This window comes from Urocitellus parryii, chromosome 10 (assembly GCF_045843805.1).
Source record: "Urocitellus parryii isolate mUroPar1 chromosome 10, mUroPar1.hap1, whole genome shotgun sequence".
NCBI lineage: Eukaryota > Metazoa > Chordata > Mammalia > Rodentia > Sciuridae > Urocitellus > Urocitellus parryii.
Window position 1 is genome coordinate 109,225,852 of NC_135540.1, and position 15,656 is coordinate 109,241,507.

A 15,656-nucleotide genomic window follows, 5' to 3' on the forward strand; every position below is an offset into this window, starting at 1 on the left:
TGTAAGATAGAGAATACCAAAGGTTATACTTTATGAAGAAAAAAATGTCTAAGAGTGATAGTGAATTTTTTGGAGACAGAGATTTGGGAGGGACTAGCATCTACTGTAGCTGAGATTGCTGTAGGTCATGCCATTTTTAATGGTGGAACTGCGTCTCCCAATTTTTATTCCAAAGTACTGAACTCTACAAAGATCAGCAATTATTTATTGAGTATTTATGAGCAAGCCACTCTGGCAAATACAAAGAGTCCCTACCATGGAGAAATGATCTATATTTAAAATCATTGGCTATCCATAATTAATTTGGCATGGCATTATTCACTTTATCTTAAAAATAATTGGTTTCTATTTTCTCTTTCACGTCTCCGACTGACCATGAAATACTCATAGCTTGATTGGTTTTCACTTATTTATTTTTCATACATTTACCCTCTCTTCCTCTCAAGACAGAAGAGTCTGATGATGTAAATAATGACACAAGAACATTCCTTTGTTTGAAGTCAACCTTATTCTACTTGCAATGTTTGAAAACAGGCTCAGGTTAGGTCCAGGTCCCCCATCCCTTGACTTTGGTGCTATTATTGTTGCTGGCTACTTCTGCATAATTATGCATCATGAGATGTTATTATAAGCAGTATAGTAGTTAAGAAGGGAAACTCTGGGGTCATATTGCTTTGCTCTATCTGATTCCACCAATGAAAGACCATGATCTTTCTGTGCCCAAATTTTCTCATCAGTGAAATGGGAAGGATAGCAGTCTCTTACTTTTGAACATTAAATGAGTTAATGTACACAGAGTATTTAAAATTAAATCTAAACTGTTATACAAATGAAGAAATTGTAACCTTATGATTATTACTTTTACGACTATGATTACTTCTTAGAGGACATATCTCAGGCAAAAGCTGCTGACCATGTGGCAACTTATCCTTCAACAAAATATACAGTATATTTTTCTATAGAGGTATTTAGTTTGAATCACTGGAGTTTTACCTTTTGTTTTAGGATATGATTGAATTACCTGGAAAGAAATTCTAATTTCACAAAAGGAGAGAAAAAGAAACTCCTTACTACTCTGTTTTTGTATGATAGTACAAATAGTTTTAAAGTATCAGAAATCACCAAGATATCCCAAATGCTTGATATTCTTGATTTGCAGGTTAGATAAGGATTTGTAAAATTACTTTTAAAACAGAGTTACTAACTCAATTTGAAGAAGGTAATGTGCATAGCTTATTCAAGCCAGTATACATGATATATTTAGCTCTAATGAAATGTGACCTAGATACATTAATGTAGAGAGTAGTTTGGGGATTATTTGTTTATAAGACTAGTTACTCCCACCTTCCAGCTGTTTTTCTTTCAAAATCTGGGAGCCTACCTATCCATGTAATTTCAGCTTGTAGGAAAAAAGAAGCTTGATCTAGCTATGATTTTGACTTGAAAATTGCCAAATAGTTCTTTGTTCCAGTTTTTTTTTTGTTTTCTGTTTTTGTCTTTTTGTAATGTGGTGAATACATGTGAACAGAATTATCATCCAAACATATTTTGAAGTTAGTAAGACATGCAGGAGGGAAAGTATAAGACAGTATTTCATCTTGTGAAAACTGAATAATCTGTACTTCAGTTCCCAACTTTTCACAAACCCATATCCTCATTTAAATGAATAAATCACACAAGAATGTATGTACTTAAATATATAAAAATTTATTATATAGTGATATTTAAAAATTGATATGGTGAAATGCAAGTCTTATGGAAGTAAGTCTGGTATTCTCTTCAAAGTATATAAAAATCACCATAATCAAATCATGCAATATTAAATCCAAATAGTCAATACTATTTTTATTCATCTAGTTAGCTATCAATTGGTACACATGCATTTAGGTATATAGGTATATGTAACACATATATACATATTATATACACATATGTCTCACACAATATATAATAATATGTGTATAAACTCCTGTACACACACATATTATATATATCAGAAAGCTTAATGACTCATTAAGCCCCAGGACAGAAAGAGTAGTAGTTCTCTGTAGAAGCAGTACCAAGCTGGACCCTAATAATGGAATCTCTAAGAAACATCTGTTCAAAAACATAGTTTTTGTAAGAAATTTAAAAATTTTTACAATATTATGAAGAACATAGGAATATAAGGGAAGAAAAGACAGACAAAATCAAGGGTTTCCTAATTCTTTGGCTTTCTTTTATACTTGGTCCTTATGTGCAAAATTTCTTAAAGAGATATGGATGTTAGGGATGGGACAAATGACACCCTGATTCCAATTTGTGGGAGAATAATTTAAACAGTTTCGAGCAGGAGGTTCTTCATTGGTCAAACCTGGGTAGGAATGAATTTATTGGCAGTCAATTAGTTGCCAATTCTTCTCCAGCACTGTTTGCCTTGGGATGTGTTCCCACTGGGGTGGGTAGAAAGGGCTTAGTCACCAGCCACATGGCTGGCTCTCCAATCTCAGGTGGTTAACTGCATTTTATCACTGCTGAGAAGACTGGGCTGGACTTTTTAGATGGGGAACATGGACAATCCTCTGAATTTCCAAAGAATTTTTTCTGGACAATGAAATATCAGTATTATAATCAGAATTGTAATAGCTACAAATTTGAGGTTTACTGCCAGCAGTAAATTTTCCAATTTCCATTCCTTTTCATCAGATTTAAAGTTTAAATTATAGCTATCAAATGTCACTAAAGTTGCAAAACAGTTTGTGGGGAAGAAACAAAAATTAGGATTTTTTTAATCTAGTTTTTACTGTGGGTCCACTAAATGCATATCTCAATCTGTGAGCTGTTGTAACATATAATCTTGCCCCCCCCCAAAGTAATGGGTAAAAATCATTAAGAACAGGTTGAACTTTTGTGATGTTCCATAAAAATGTGTCATATGTCAATGAGATTACAAATTTAATAAGGGTGCTAATGGGAAAAGCTGGTATTTAAGTGCAACTAATTTCAATAGCTATAAATTTTTAAATAAAGCAATTAAAAACAAGATCTATAAGTCAGTATTAATATCCAGGGAAAAGACCATAGTGGTAGGTATGAAAATAATATATGAAGATATTTACAAAATTGTGATATTCATGAAATAAATTTTGTTGGAGTATGACAATTAAGGTTGGAAAGAAACCATGCTCTGCTCAACTTCCATTACCAAAATATAAACAATTTCACAGTAATATAAAAAGAAGAATGATAGAGCTCCTAATAAAGATTGACTCATAGAAATGGAAAAATGGAAAAGGAACATACAATAGTAAGTGATGTGTTCACGCCAAGTATAAGACTTTTAGATTCCCTGGTTGCAAGGTTTTAAATGGCATGCTTTTTATCTTTGTGAATTTCAATTAGACTCTGCAATGGGCAAGTCGAGAAAGGAATATTAATGATGGAGGAGAAAGCTGGGTGGTGTTCCATTCTTCACAGAGCCAGCTAAATAAGAGAGCAAATGTTTATTTAGGTTGTAGCATATTAAATGCTCAGAAAATGATAGCTAATGTAGGTTAAAAGGACAACGTGAAATATTTACAATGTAGAGGTTTTACTCTCCTCACATAATCTTCAAAGTAAAGCTAAAATCTCACTGTAGATTAGCAGTGCCTGTTATGAAAACTGCACCATCTAGGAAAAACATCTGAATTTTTGGTGCATAACTAACAAAACTGAAGTGTTTGGCACATATTGACTCTGAATGTAAAATGACAAAAACATATCACCATACTTATCTTCTTTTCTTTAAAAGTGTCTAATGTTTATAACAACTTCTGGAAGAAATAAACACTGGATCTACTTTGCCTTAATAGAATGTGCATAACATTTTGTGTATGTGCAGTACAAAAAGGAAAAACCTGTCTCCTGCTCTTTTTGTTCAAGTTGCACGTTTGGATTTCATTACCTCAGATAAAATAGACGAAAAATCAGGCAGATCAAAACACACAATGCTAAAAGTGTATGATGGAAACGGAATTACAAGTCTCTGCCAGCAAAAAAGCCCTAAAACAGAAAACCTCAAACCTTCCAACCCCTGGGGAAATGAACTGCAGAGGTAGTAGAAGCACAGCAGGTCCTTTTTTGCTCAGGGGTAATGTAAACTTTTTAGAGCTGTTGATTGAATTTCGTCACTTGGTAGGGAGAAAAGAGGTTAGGAAAAAAGATTGCTGAGAGTGAGTGAGCGGGAGCTGTCCCAAGGTGTACAATCTGCAAATGGACTTTACTGGCAGGCTCACGGGAAGTCTCAAGCCCTCAGAGTTTTGAGGGGAAATTGGTCCTGATTGCAAGAGTGTGCAAGAATGAGTAGTCTATTAAGAGGGCTCAGGAAATCAAAGATAACTTCCTGCTGCCTGATTCCACGCAACACGCGTTGAACTTGGTCCTGCGTGGATGCGGTGATGACTAAGTAAAGGCGTGATCAGTCCCCTCGCCCTCCAGCGGGAGCGATACCTCTTTACCTCTTCTAGGCAGCCACGTCGCTCCACAGCCCAAGGATGTCGGGGGACCAGCGGCAGGGCTCAGCCCAGGGAATCTAGGGCCTCAGAGACACACAGCATTTCCGACTCCGCACCAACACCCACCAGCAGCCCCCCAAGAGTCTCAGGGCCTCCAGGGAGCAGCACCAGGCGGCGCGTGGGCTCCGTTCCTCCTGCGCGAAGTGGGCACCGGGAGCCGCGCTCAGGGCGCGCCCCGGCGCCCAACGCCGCCCTGGCGGTGCCGCTGCAGGTGCGGGGAGGGCGGCAGTCGGTTACCCGGGATTGGGGTGGGTGTGTGTGTGTGTCGGGGTGGGGGGTCCCTGCGTTCTCTGGAACCTCGTTAGCCCTCCTCCCCAGCCTAGCTCCTCCTCCTCCATGAGCGGGGCTCGTGCCCGCCACCGCCAGCGCGCAACGCGCCTCCGCCCGCGCCCCCCCTCCCCAGCTCTTGCCATCGCTTCCCCCTCCTCCTCTTCCTCCTCCTCCGCCCATCACCGCCACTACGGACGCCTTCGCCTCCTTGTACTCCTCGCGCCGCCTCAGCCGCTCCTCGCTCTCCCTTTGGCTTCCACCAGCCCTTCGCTCCCCGGCTCCTTCAGCTGCTGCAGTCAGTCAGTCAGTCTCTCTCTCTCTCTCTCTCTCTCTCTCTCTCTCTCTCTCTCTCTCTCTCTCTCTCTCTCTCTCTCCTCTCAAGTTTCCTATCTTCTCAAGATCGGGGCAAAGGAAGGAAAACATCGAATTCGCCTTGCTCTTTCAGGTAGGGTCGCACACGTTGGTCCCGCTAGGGACCTTTTATCATTTGCCTTTGCCTCGCTGCATGTCTCATCTCCCCCTACTCCACTCTTGGATGCTCCCTGGAAACCGAGGAGGCTCAGATGCCCCTCTTCTCTCCAACCTTTTAAAAAATAATTTTAATACTGATCATCAGAAACATATTTTCAACTACAATAAGACCCAGGAGCCTGCTCAGCAGCACGTTAGCCTAGCTCTTTTATAGTCTCCAACTTTGCACACTGTGATAGCTGCTGCCTGCCTGCCTGGTGTTTGATCAGGGAGCCTCACGCTTCTTCTCTTATTGTGGTCCTCTGCTCCAGAGCAGCTGTCAAACGCGTCGTTTCGCAGCATTTGATCTGCAACCAGCTGCCTCCAAGACGTGGTCTTGGGCAACCATGGATGGGCAGGGAGAGAAATTTTGATTTGATTTGATATCATTTTATTGTATGTTGGAGGAAGTGAAGACATGAGGACGGCAATTCATTGTAAAGAAGAGAATAATAATTGAAAAAGTGAGCTAGTTGCCCCTTGCTTTTCCCGCTGTGTTTGTGGAGGGTGGTCTTGATTAAAGGGGTTGTGGCATGAAGTACCCATCTCTCCTTTTTTCCCCACTCTCCCTTCTAACCTCTTCCCTTCTCCAGATCATTTGTCAGTTTAGAGTCCTGGCGCTATTATTTCATGTGTGCATAAAACAATGATAAAACAGTATTTGCTGAGGATGGGGTTGGGGAAGTTCCTGGCAGAGCAAAGACTGATTTGATTACTTGGTCATCTTGCTACCCCCCCCCCCAATAAAGAAAGAAGAAAAAAGAAAATTCTCCTCTCCCTGCACTCAGTTCACAGAATAATTTTCATAGCATTAACTCCAATTCCCAAATGAAATGACACTGTTTGGGGTTACTTGGGTGGTGGGACTGAAGGCAATTTTAAGTGTATTTTGTTTTTATTTTCCATTGCTTGGCAAAGAGAGGTGATGAAGGCGAAATTGGATATCTCCAACATGCAATCCCTGCTGCTTGTTTTCTTGGTGTGGGATCCAGCCAGGTGAGATATTTCCTGTGTTTAACTTTTAATTCGGGGTAAAGGTGTGTTTTTGAATGCCATCAGTACAGCTGTGACTTATGAAAATCAGGGTGTTTTGAACAATTATTTCTCATGAAAAACTACTGTACCAGAGAGTGAACTATAAAGTGGCAGAAAGTATGAAAAGTTTGCTGATTCTTGTTTTTAGCAATCAAATGTAAAACTGAAAAGAAACATTTTAATACAAATAATTCACTGAAAAATATCCTTTTAATGGCATATTCATACAAGGAATTGAAATGATTAAATTATAGACTCTTAAAATAAAACAAAATTCAGTAAAAAAAAAAAAAAAGCCAAGTTTTCCTTCAAGCCAGACAGCAAAGTACCTGTTAAATTATTTGAGTTGCAACTTAATGTTTTCTTTCCTGTTTTGAAGATGGTCTTGGTTCTGTTAGTCAACATGGAAAACCTAAATGATGTGTAAGTCTTAAACCTCTAGGTGGAGGTAGTATACAACTCCACAATCACAAACAATAAAACAAAAAGCTTGATTTATTAATCTACTTTGCAAATTATTAATTTAGAGATCTTTTATTACTCAAATGGTTACTGTCAAAAAGAGTACTTATTTCAAATGTATAACTAATTTTAGTTTGCCTATGCTCAACAAACATAAAATTGATTTTTTATTGCTTTCAAAAACTTCATCTTAGTTTTAGTCTTTTCTGATTTTTTTTATAATCATGACTTACCAAATACCAGAAGAATTAAAATACAAGTTTCCTGAGAATGATCCTGTAACCATGCTTTAAAAAAATCCCAGTATCATTTAATTCCCTTTAAGTTTCATATCCATCCCCCCCAAATGGTCAAAGTGTGGAAATATTTTCCTGATTTGAAGAAAATATATACTGATAAAGACAATGTAATTTGAAAATATCTACTAGTTTAACATCTGAATATTGACTTTAGAAAGAAAATATGAAATGTGACTAAAACACTTTTGAATGAAAATCTCTGTGTGAAACTTCATGACTATTTTGGGGATTAGTTTTAAAATAAGCATAGAAACTTTTGAGGCTAGAATGTATGAATTGACTTACTTACATAATTTGTAAAATGTTATTTTCATGTTAATTTTAAAATATTTACTCTTAAAGCAATAATTACTAGAATTTAGTTATGATTATTTGATGTGTTAAGAGTATTCTTACCTACTAGCTCTGTATTCATTTAAATATAAATGGATTCTCTGAATGGTATTTTACACAACACACCTTGATCAGAAGGTAATTTACCTATTGTCTTTGATTTTTAAGGCATGAACACTCTATCCTCAATTAATAATGATTGCAAAGCCTCAGTGGTTAACTAAAATTCTCTCTACTAGTTTTCTGTTCTATATTTGACCAGAAATGTTCATGCTAGTATTTTATTCTATTATATAAATGATTCTTTTTTGGGGCCAGTAATTTAAATCTCTGAATCATTCTAAGTAAAAAAAAAAAAAAAAAAGGCAATGAAAAGGGACATTCTGTTTTATACATTCAGTTCCTTCTTCACCAAATTGCTGGATGTCACAAAATCAGGTCTTTGGCTTTATGATGGACAAATAATGGAGAAAATCACCGTTTCTAAACCCTTTCTCGATATTTTAAGATCATTTGTTCTTCCTACAAATTTATCACCATAAAAAGGTAACTGGGCATTTTAATCTTTATGTGGTCCCTTAGTCCTCTTCTGAGAACAGTCAGGAGGGACTAGCCCTCCAGGGCTTTGCAGCTGTGTGTGTTGCTGATGCCTCCAGAGCCCACCTCCACCTTCTGGCTACAGTGAAGCCTGGCACACAGCCAGAGGAGTTTCCCTGATGTCTATATTGCAGTTGGCCATTGGGTGGAGGTATACCCAAAGTAAGGAAGCAATCTTGGTTTAAAAGAGCAAAAGACATAGAAAGAAAAATATATTTTTGAGAAAGATGGAAAAATTTTGTATCTAGAATCAGGCAATTTGTTTTCAAATTAATATTCAAAACAGTGAAGAGTTATAGCAGGAGCTTCATTGATTATTATTATTGTGACTGTGAAATAATATTACTAATAGTGTCTGCAAATGATAATCTATAATCACATTGTAATTCTAGGGAAATAGTAAGAATAACATTTAAAATGCTAAGTGGAAGAAATATCAAATAGTTTTATCATCAAACTTCTGACAAGCTACAATGTAGTATCCATTTTTAACAGCATGTTCACCTTCCCTATAGACATACTGGTATTTACAAAGGTGAAAAAAAAAAGGAGAAAAATGAGTGGCACTTATAGTTTAGGGAGCCTTAAAATCAAATCAAGAAATAAGAGCATGGTGGCACTTGCAAAACACACATATGTGTATATATCAGCTTGTAAAATTATCTGTTTAGGTTGGTGCTGGCTAACATCCAAGAAGATGAGGCTAAAAATAACATTACCATCTTTACAAGAATTCTAGACAGACTTCTGGATGGTTACGATAATCGGCTTAGACCAGGACTGGGAGGTAAAAATATTTTCCTTTTTAAAACTCTCACAAAATAATGCCTTTAAAAGGTAAGGATAATATTTCCTATTTTAATATATTTTCTATTTGACTGCATTGCTGTGTATTAAAATCATAGGTAATAGAAAGTATTTATATGAACTAAACATTATCTGTGATTTTTTCTACCTACATTATGTATTTAGCATATTTTTTATAGAATTCCAAAAACCATATGAAGCCTAGACTTTCTACATGAATACTTTTCCAGTTAATTTATTTCTAATATCTTAATGTTTGAATCTTAGAGTATGTTAGGGTCTGCCATTATTGAGCTGATATTCCAGTGTAATATTTTTGGTTACTTTCAGCATATTTCATAGTTGCCTGTCTCATACCAGGGTAGTTATGCAAAAATAAGAAACATAAAGAAATAAAATAATCTGGATTCTATCTCAGTAAATATACTTTTTAGGACCCTAAAATGAGTTTTTACATGCAAATATAGCATGGGCTTACCTTCAAACTTTCAGATATCTTAGCTATACATAGGTTATAAGCCTGAATTATTTGGTTGTGGCACAGTTTGATTTCAAACTTAAGCATTAATTTTTAACTCATGAAATGAATATTTTTTTTATCCATGAATTTAAAGGAAAGTAGGCTTGGCTAATACGTAAAATTTTAATTATCTTTCAGCATTGCTAGGTGTTGCTAAAGAATTAGGTAAAATAGGGTAGGTTTATAATTCCTAAAAGGATTCTTGAGTCGAAACATTCCATTCCTGATTAATTATAATATGATATACACACATGTATATACACATATATATACATGCATATATAATATATGTGATGTATGTCATCATACCTACATGTGATAAATACACTTATGTATCCATAATTAGTAAGACATTAATTAAAAATCAAGACAAATTGATCGAAGAGTTGATACTAAGCTATCCTGGTTATTGTCAGGTTTGGCAACTTTCTGATATTAAGTTACTTTAAGATATTTCTGTTGTCTGGGGACCTATAATCAAAGTTATTTGGGAGCCTGAAGCAGGAGATTTGTAAATTTCAGGCCTGCCTCCTCAACTTAGTGAAATCCTATCTCAATGTAAAAATATAATAATAATAATTTATAAAGGGATGAGGATGTAGCTCAGCAATAAATCACTCTGGATTTAATTTCCAGTACCCCAACAAAATTTATTGACTAAATATCTGATTATTTATGTGAATAATCTTTTGAAAAATTTATGTGCATATTTTACGTATGCTACATTGGTGGGTATTTGACATATACCTTTGGAAATTGTATGTTTTGGATTCCTCAGGGGTAAGAAAAAGTCAGAGGAGACCCAACTCCTTGTTAAATATTGTGGTATTCAGTCACTATTAGTTTTTTTTTTACTTGAATCCCTGAATAATATCTCATTTTAAGAGAAGTCTTAGGGAGGAATAATGTTCTCAAATATGACACATTATTTCCTTAAGGGAGAATTCAATAAGTTCATATATATTTAATAAAAATTAAAATAATGTTACCTTAGTAATTAATATATCTAAGTTCATATATATTTAATAAAAAATTAAAATAATGTTACCCTAGTAATTAATATATCTAATACGCATGACTATAAGGGCTTGTCATCTATGTTAGGATATGTGGCAATAGGCTATTGCCAAACTCATATAATAGAAGTGATTCTAGCACAAGCCTGTTGTGATTCACGATGTGGTTTCAGATATATATTGCACTAATGCAGATTTTTTTCTAAGGCATAGAATTTATTATTTTTAAATAAATCATATGCTGTCAAAAAATATCAAGGTATTCAAGGTAGACTTTGGACTTTGTCTCTTCATATTTTTAGGGGAAATATTTGCCCTGTTATTATGTGGCTGGGTAGCAAAAATTACCTGGATTTGAATATTTCCAATGATCTCTTTCTTTGTTTTTTATTATCTCTTAAATTTCTATATTTCCATTGTTTGACTCAATTATAGATTCTAATTACTTTGTTATTTTGACCAATGCAATAAACTAAGTGGTTTTTCTTGCCTTATAGGCACTGGAGGCCAACAGATAGATACAGAATGGAGCTCTCCTCCTTCCACACACACAAAACTGTGCCTTGCCCAGATAGGGTCTGTTTCCTTTTATTTAAAATGCCTTTTGTTTTATCCACCTTTTTACCCTGTCGGGAGGATTACACAAACACAAACACTAAGTGTATACAAAGCATAGGTCCCTACTAACATTTCAACAACTTCCAACTCTTACCCTCATAATTTAAATTTCTAATTTATCAAGGCTTTCCAGAATCTACTTCTCTGGCTTCCTTTACCACTTTATCTCACCTCCCATCCAACTTGCTCTTTCATCTCTTCTATTCATTTTCTCTTGATAATGCATTCCCACCTGTTCTTTGACCTTTGGTGGAGTGATATTCCTACTCCTCTCGGCTTTTATCTAATACCTACCTTTTCCTGGAAAAATCATCTTAACACCAGTCCTCTTTGATAAAGATCTTTCTTTACTGAATTGTAGCATCCAGATTCAATTTTCTCTCTGTTGAATTTCTTTAGCAGTTTTTGGCTCTATATCTCATTGGGGACTTATTCTATGTTATCTTGTATTATTTATTACATCTTTATATGTCTCTTGACACCATAATAAGATTGTAAGCTCATTGAGGCAATATATTGTATCATAAATTCTCTGTGATTTCAGCAACTAAATATTGATTTGCATATTGTAAGTATAAAATAAATGTTGATTGCTTGATTAACTTTTCTATAATCAGTTAATCATCTGGAAAATGGGACTACTCATATTTTGCTGACCTTCTAGTTAAAAATGTTGTGGTGATATGTTGAATAACATATGACAGTATAGCTTAATGAGAGAAACTAACTTTATCCTCTGGAGACTTAGGTAAAACCCCAGCAGTAGTATCAACTTTAAGTTGTGTAACTTGAACTCTCTGGATGCACTTTTGTTATTTGAATTACCATTCTTTGGATAATATTAAACATGATGACATATGTAAAGAATTTAGTATAATAACTGGCATCTAATAGTCAATAAGTGACAATTAATAGGCTTTGAAATTATTTTCATACGTATTGTTGCAAACTTAAATTAACGTGAGCACTTTTTTTTGCATCCAACATTCTTAAGCTTAATGTTCAGGGAAATTACCTTTATCATTTTATTTCAGAAATTTACAACAAGGGAAAATGGATTTAAGTTCTGTACATTTTTAATATATTGAAATGAATATCTCTGTTGATGGATAATCTAGATGACTAATCTCATGTGTTATTTTAATTTACCAGTACTTAGTAAAGAGGGAGTAGTTTTTAATTATAAGTTAGAAAAATTGTTCTTTTCACCTGACTCCATTACTTACTTACTAGATCTTACCCTAGAGAAGTTACTTAGAAATTCTGAGACTTGATATTTTCTTTGGGAAGATAGGAATAATAATATTTTATTCTGAGAAGAGGAGAGTATATTGGGATTCAGATATATGACAAAGGTTATATAATATATTAGGTTATAAAAGTTTGAGATATTTAATGATTCATAATAATTCCTTTTAAAAATTTAAGTCAGATCACACCACTTGTCTGCTCAAAATCCTGTAATGCAGCTATATTCATTTGAAGATGATTTCTTTGGTAGCCTCCAAGGCCCAGCATAATCTTTCTGCCATTTTTTTTAACCTTATCTCATACAACTTTAGGCTTGCTAACACTGCTTCAGTCACACTGGCTTTCCTTCCTGCTCTTTAAACAAACCAGGATGCTCTCTGGAGCTTTTCTCTGGCCATTTCTACTTCTGTGGGACGTCCACTGTTATCTCCCCTTTTCAAGGATTCCCACCATGACCAACCTAACACACACAAAAGTCTGCCCACTGCCTTATCCCTTTTACTCTGATGCATTTTTTCTTTTCCCTTAACCATTTACCTTTTAATATATAATATTTGTTATTTAACATCACTATGTCATTTACTAATTTTTCTCTGAGTAAACGTAGTATCTATGAAGTCAAGGATTTTTTTTCCTGTTTTATTGCTTGCTTTATTGATAAATCTATCCTAAGCATCCAGAAAAGCGCTTTGTATTTATCAGGCAATTGAATGTCCCTTAAGTGAATTATAATTTAATTGATAATTAATATTTTAGGGTACCATCATGAAAAGAATCAGCTAGAGAACTTATATTATCTTTAAAATCAGTGTAACAATTAAGATTTAATTACCACATTGGCCTTTGCTACTAACATTAGCATAATTTAGGTTGACTTTTTGGTGAATTGGAACAATTATTCTACCAGTCTCAAACTCCTCACTTGAATTAGTTTTGAGTTTGCTGTAAGCTAAATGTGTTATTTGGGGCAATTCATTTGTCCCATCTGTGACTTCTTTTATGCATCTGTGAAATGGGACAATGGGTTGTACTTAGGCTTTTTATATCTTAACAGATATTGCATGGATCAAGTAATTCAAAATTCTTGAAAAAGTATAATGATACATAAAATTGATCAGTAATAATATTATTAGGAATAGCATAGGAGAAAGTTCCTAAGAATTTCTAAAAGATAGTATTATATTAGAGGTAGAATTTTTTAGAAACACACCAAGAAAAATTGGTAGGACTTATGCATTCAGAAGATTTACTTCTATATGAAATTGGAAACCTGAGATGGGATTGCCTCAGAATCTTAAATGCCAAAACCTTACATTCAGATTAGCTAGAAGTAATAACTGAATCAAGTTTTCCTTTGGTCTTCATGTTACACATTAGAGCTAAACACTTGGGGGATTTTAACAGAATAAAAGGAGCAACATTTATTTTTTTTTTGGATCAATTTTAAGGGGTCAACGGAAAAATAAATGTGTAGACAGGCCTCATATATTTGTGACAGCTAAAATCCACAATGTCCAACAGTGATAACTATTAGAAATGACAAGGCTTGGTATTTAAATAATAGATTCAGTCTGGAAAATCTAGATTGAGTACCATGCTTAACTACATTGAAAAGCTGTTTTCAGGAGGTTCCATAGAAATAATTTTTCCCGCAGTGTTCTTATTTGTTACTCAGAAATATTGAAGAAGCTTTATGCCATAATTCATAAAAACAAAGGGTTAGATCATAGTCTGAGAGTCAGTTTCTAACTATGTTCTTGGATATTTATCCTCAAGTTGTAAAGAAATGTATAATAACATGTTTCTATGAATTTAATTAATCTTAAATTTATAAAGATAAAATACACATTCACTTGACCAAAATTAATACAAAAAAATCTGATCTTTCCCAGAACTTAAAAATGAATCTGAACTCAAGAATATTCATTATATTCCTTTATAAAATAATGGTAATATCAATGTCCACTTTAGATTTTGAGTTCTGTGATCATAATATATTAGCTGCATATCATTTAATATATTATTCAGCCTCTCTGTTTGGTTTGTTTGTAAAGTGGAAGTAAACCTGTGTTTTATGTGTAAGTCCTTTTCCAGTGTCTGGCAATCAGAACAGGAACTCAATACAAGTAGATATTACAGATATTGGTGCTTCTTTGGTTATTTTTACTACAAATGCAATTAAAATAGAACCCAGTGTCACCTTTAATTTATAAGAACTGTGACTTCTAAAATTGATAAATTTGGAGCATGTGATGCAGTCTTAAAGAAAGGAGATGCTTATGTGTTTACTATTCATTCAGTCTCATGTTGTAGGTACAATTTTGTAAGAATCTCTGAAAATAAAACCAGTCCCCCCCAAAAGACATATTCATTGTCCTTCATAATTATTCTCAAAATGTTTGACAACTAGTAGTCAACAATTCATGAAAATTAGTTTGCCTATTAAAACAAAGTTATAATCAAACAATAAAAGCTCACTATAGGATATTGATGATGATTTTAGGGACATGAAATTGAAACATGCCCACCAATTCACCTAGGTTGTGCCAGGTACTTGATTGGCAGAATCTCTGGCTCTTGCAACCATGGAGGGTAGTATTATAATTACCTTTAGGGTGAAGGGGGGGTAGAGGTATCAAGCAGGAGAGAACACGCTGGAAATGGTTTGAATTCTTAGTATGTAGAGTTGAGGAGGTGAGGGGAAAATAGAAGAAAGGTGGTTGCAATATGTCTAGAAAGGGAGTGACTGAGCTAAGCTGAAGTATTAAGCAGCTCTAGTCTCAGATGGAGGCAGGGTAAGCTCCAGATGTTGAGGTCACGGCATCTTTGAAAAGCTGTGATGTTTGGCATTTTGCTCATCCAGGCAGCTGCAGTGAGGGCTGATCCTCCTGCAGAGGCATTAGGCAGCTGAGACTCTAGTCTCCTTTCCCATCTGACTCAGACTCCTGGGGTCTCCAAGAAAGGCTGCAGCAGGATAACCTTCAGGGTAGGCATAAGAAGATTTCAGAGCTGGACCCAATAGTGCATGCCTGTAATCCCAGAGGCTGGTGAGGCTGAGGCAGGATGAGCTCAAGTTCAAAGCCAGTCTCAGCAACTTAACGAGAGGCTCTAAGCAACTTAGTGAGACCCTGTCTCTAAATAAAATACAAAAAAGGGCTGAAAATGTGACTCAGTGATTAAACACCCCTGGGTCAATCCCTGGTACCATCATCATCATCATCATCAACATAATATTCAAACCGTTCCCATGCTCTGCACTAGATTTATCCACTTGAGTCTGCCTAAAAGATCAGAAGGAGCATGTCACTTGAGATTTCAATGAGTAAGAAAATGGAAACAATTGGAGAGATTTCACACAGGTGTGTAAATAGCTTTCAATTAAAGAGTACATGACTGATATCAA

The 15,656-nt window shown here is 35.2% G+C and overlaps 1 protein-coding gene across 3 annotated transcripts in view; it reads left to right on the forward strand.

Moving 5' to 3' along the window:
- The first annotated feature begins 6,240 nt into the window (after positions 1-6,240).
- The window catches only part of Gabra2 (gamma-aminobutyric acid type A receptor subunit alpha2), a 133,833-nt gene continuing 124,417 nt past the window's right edge, over positions 6,241-15,656 (forward strand). For all 3 annotated transcript variants that reach the window (XM_026386214.1, XM_077803372.1, XM_077803373.1), the window contains exons 1-2: positions 6,241-6,311; positions 8,713-8,828. In XM_026386214.1, the coding sequence (XP_026241999.1) occupies positions 6,241-6,311; positions 8,713-8,828 (187 nt within the window). The remainder of the gene's footprint in view (positions 6,312-8,712; positions 8,829-15,656) is intronic.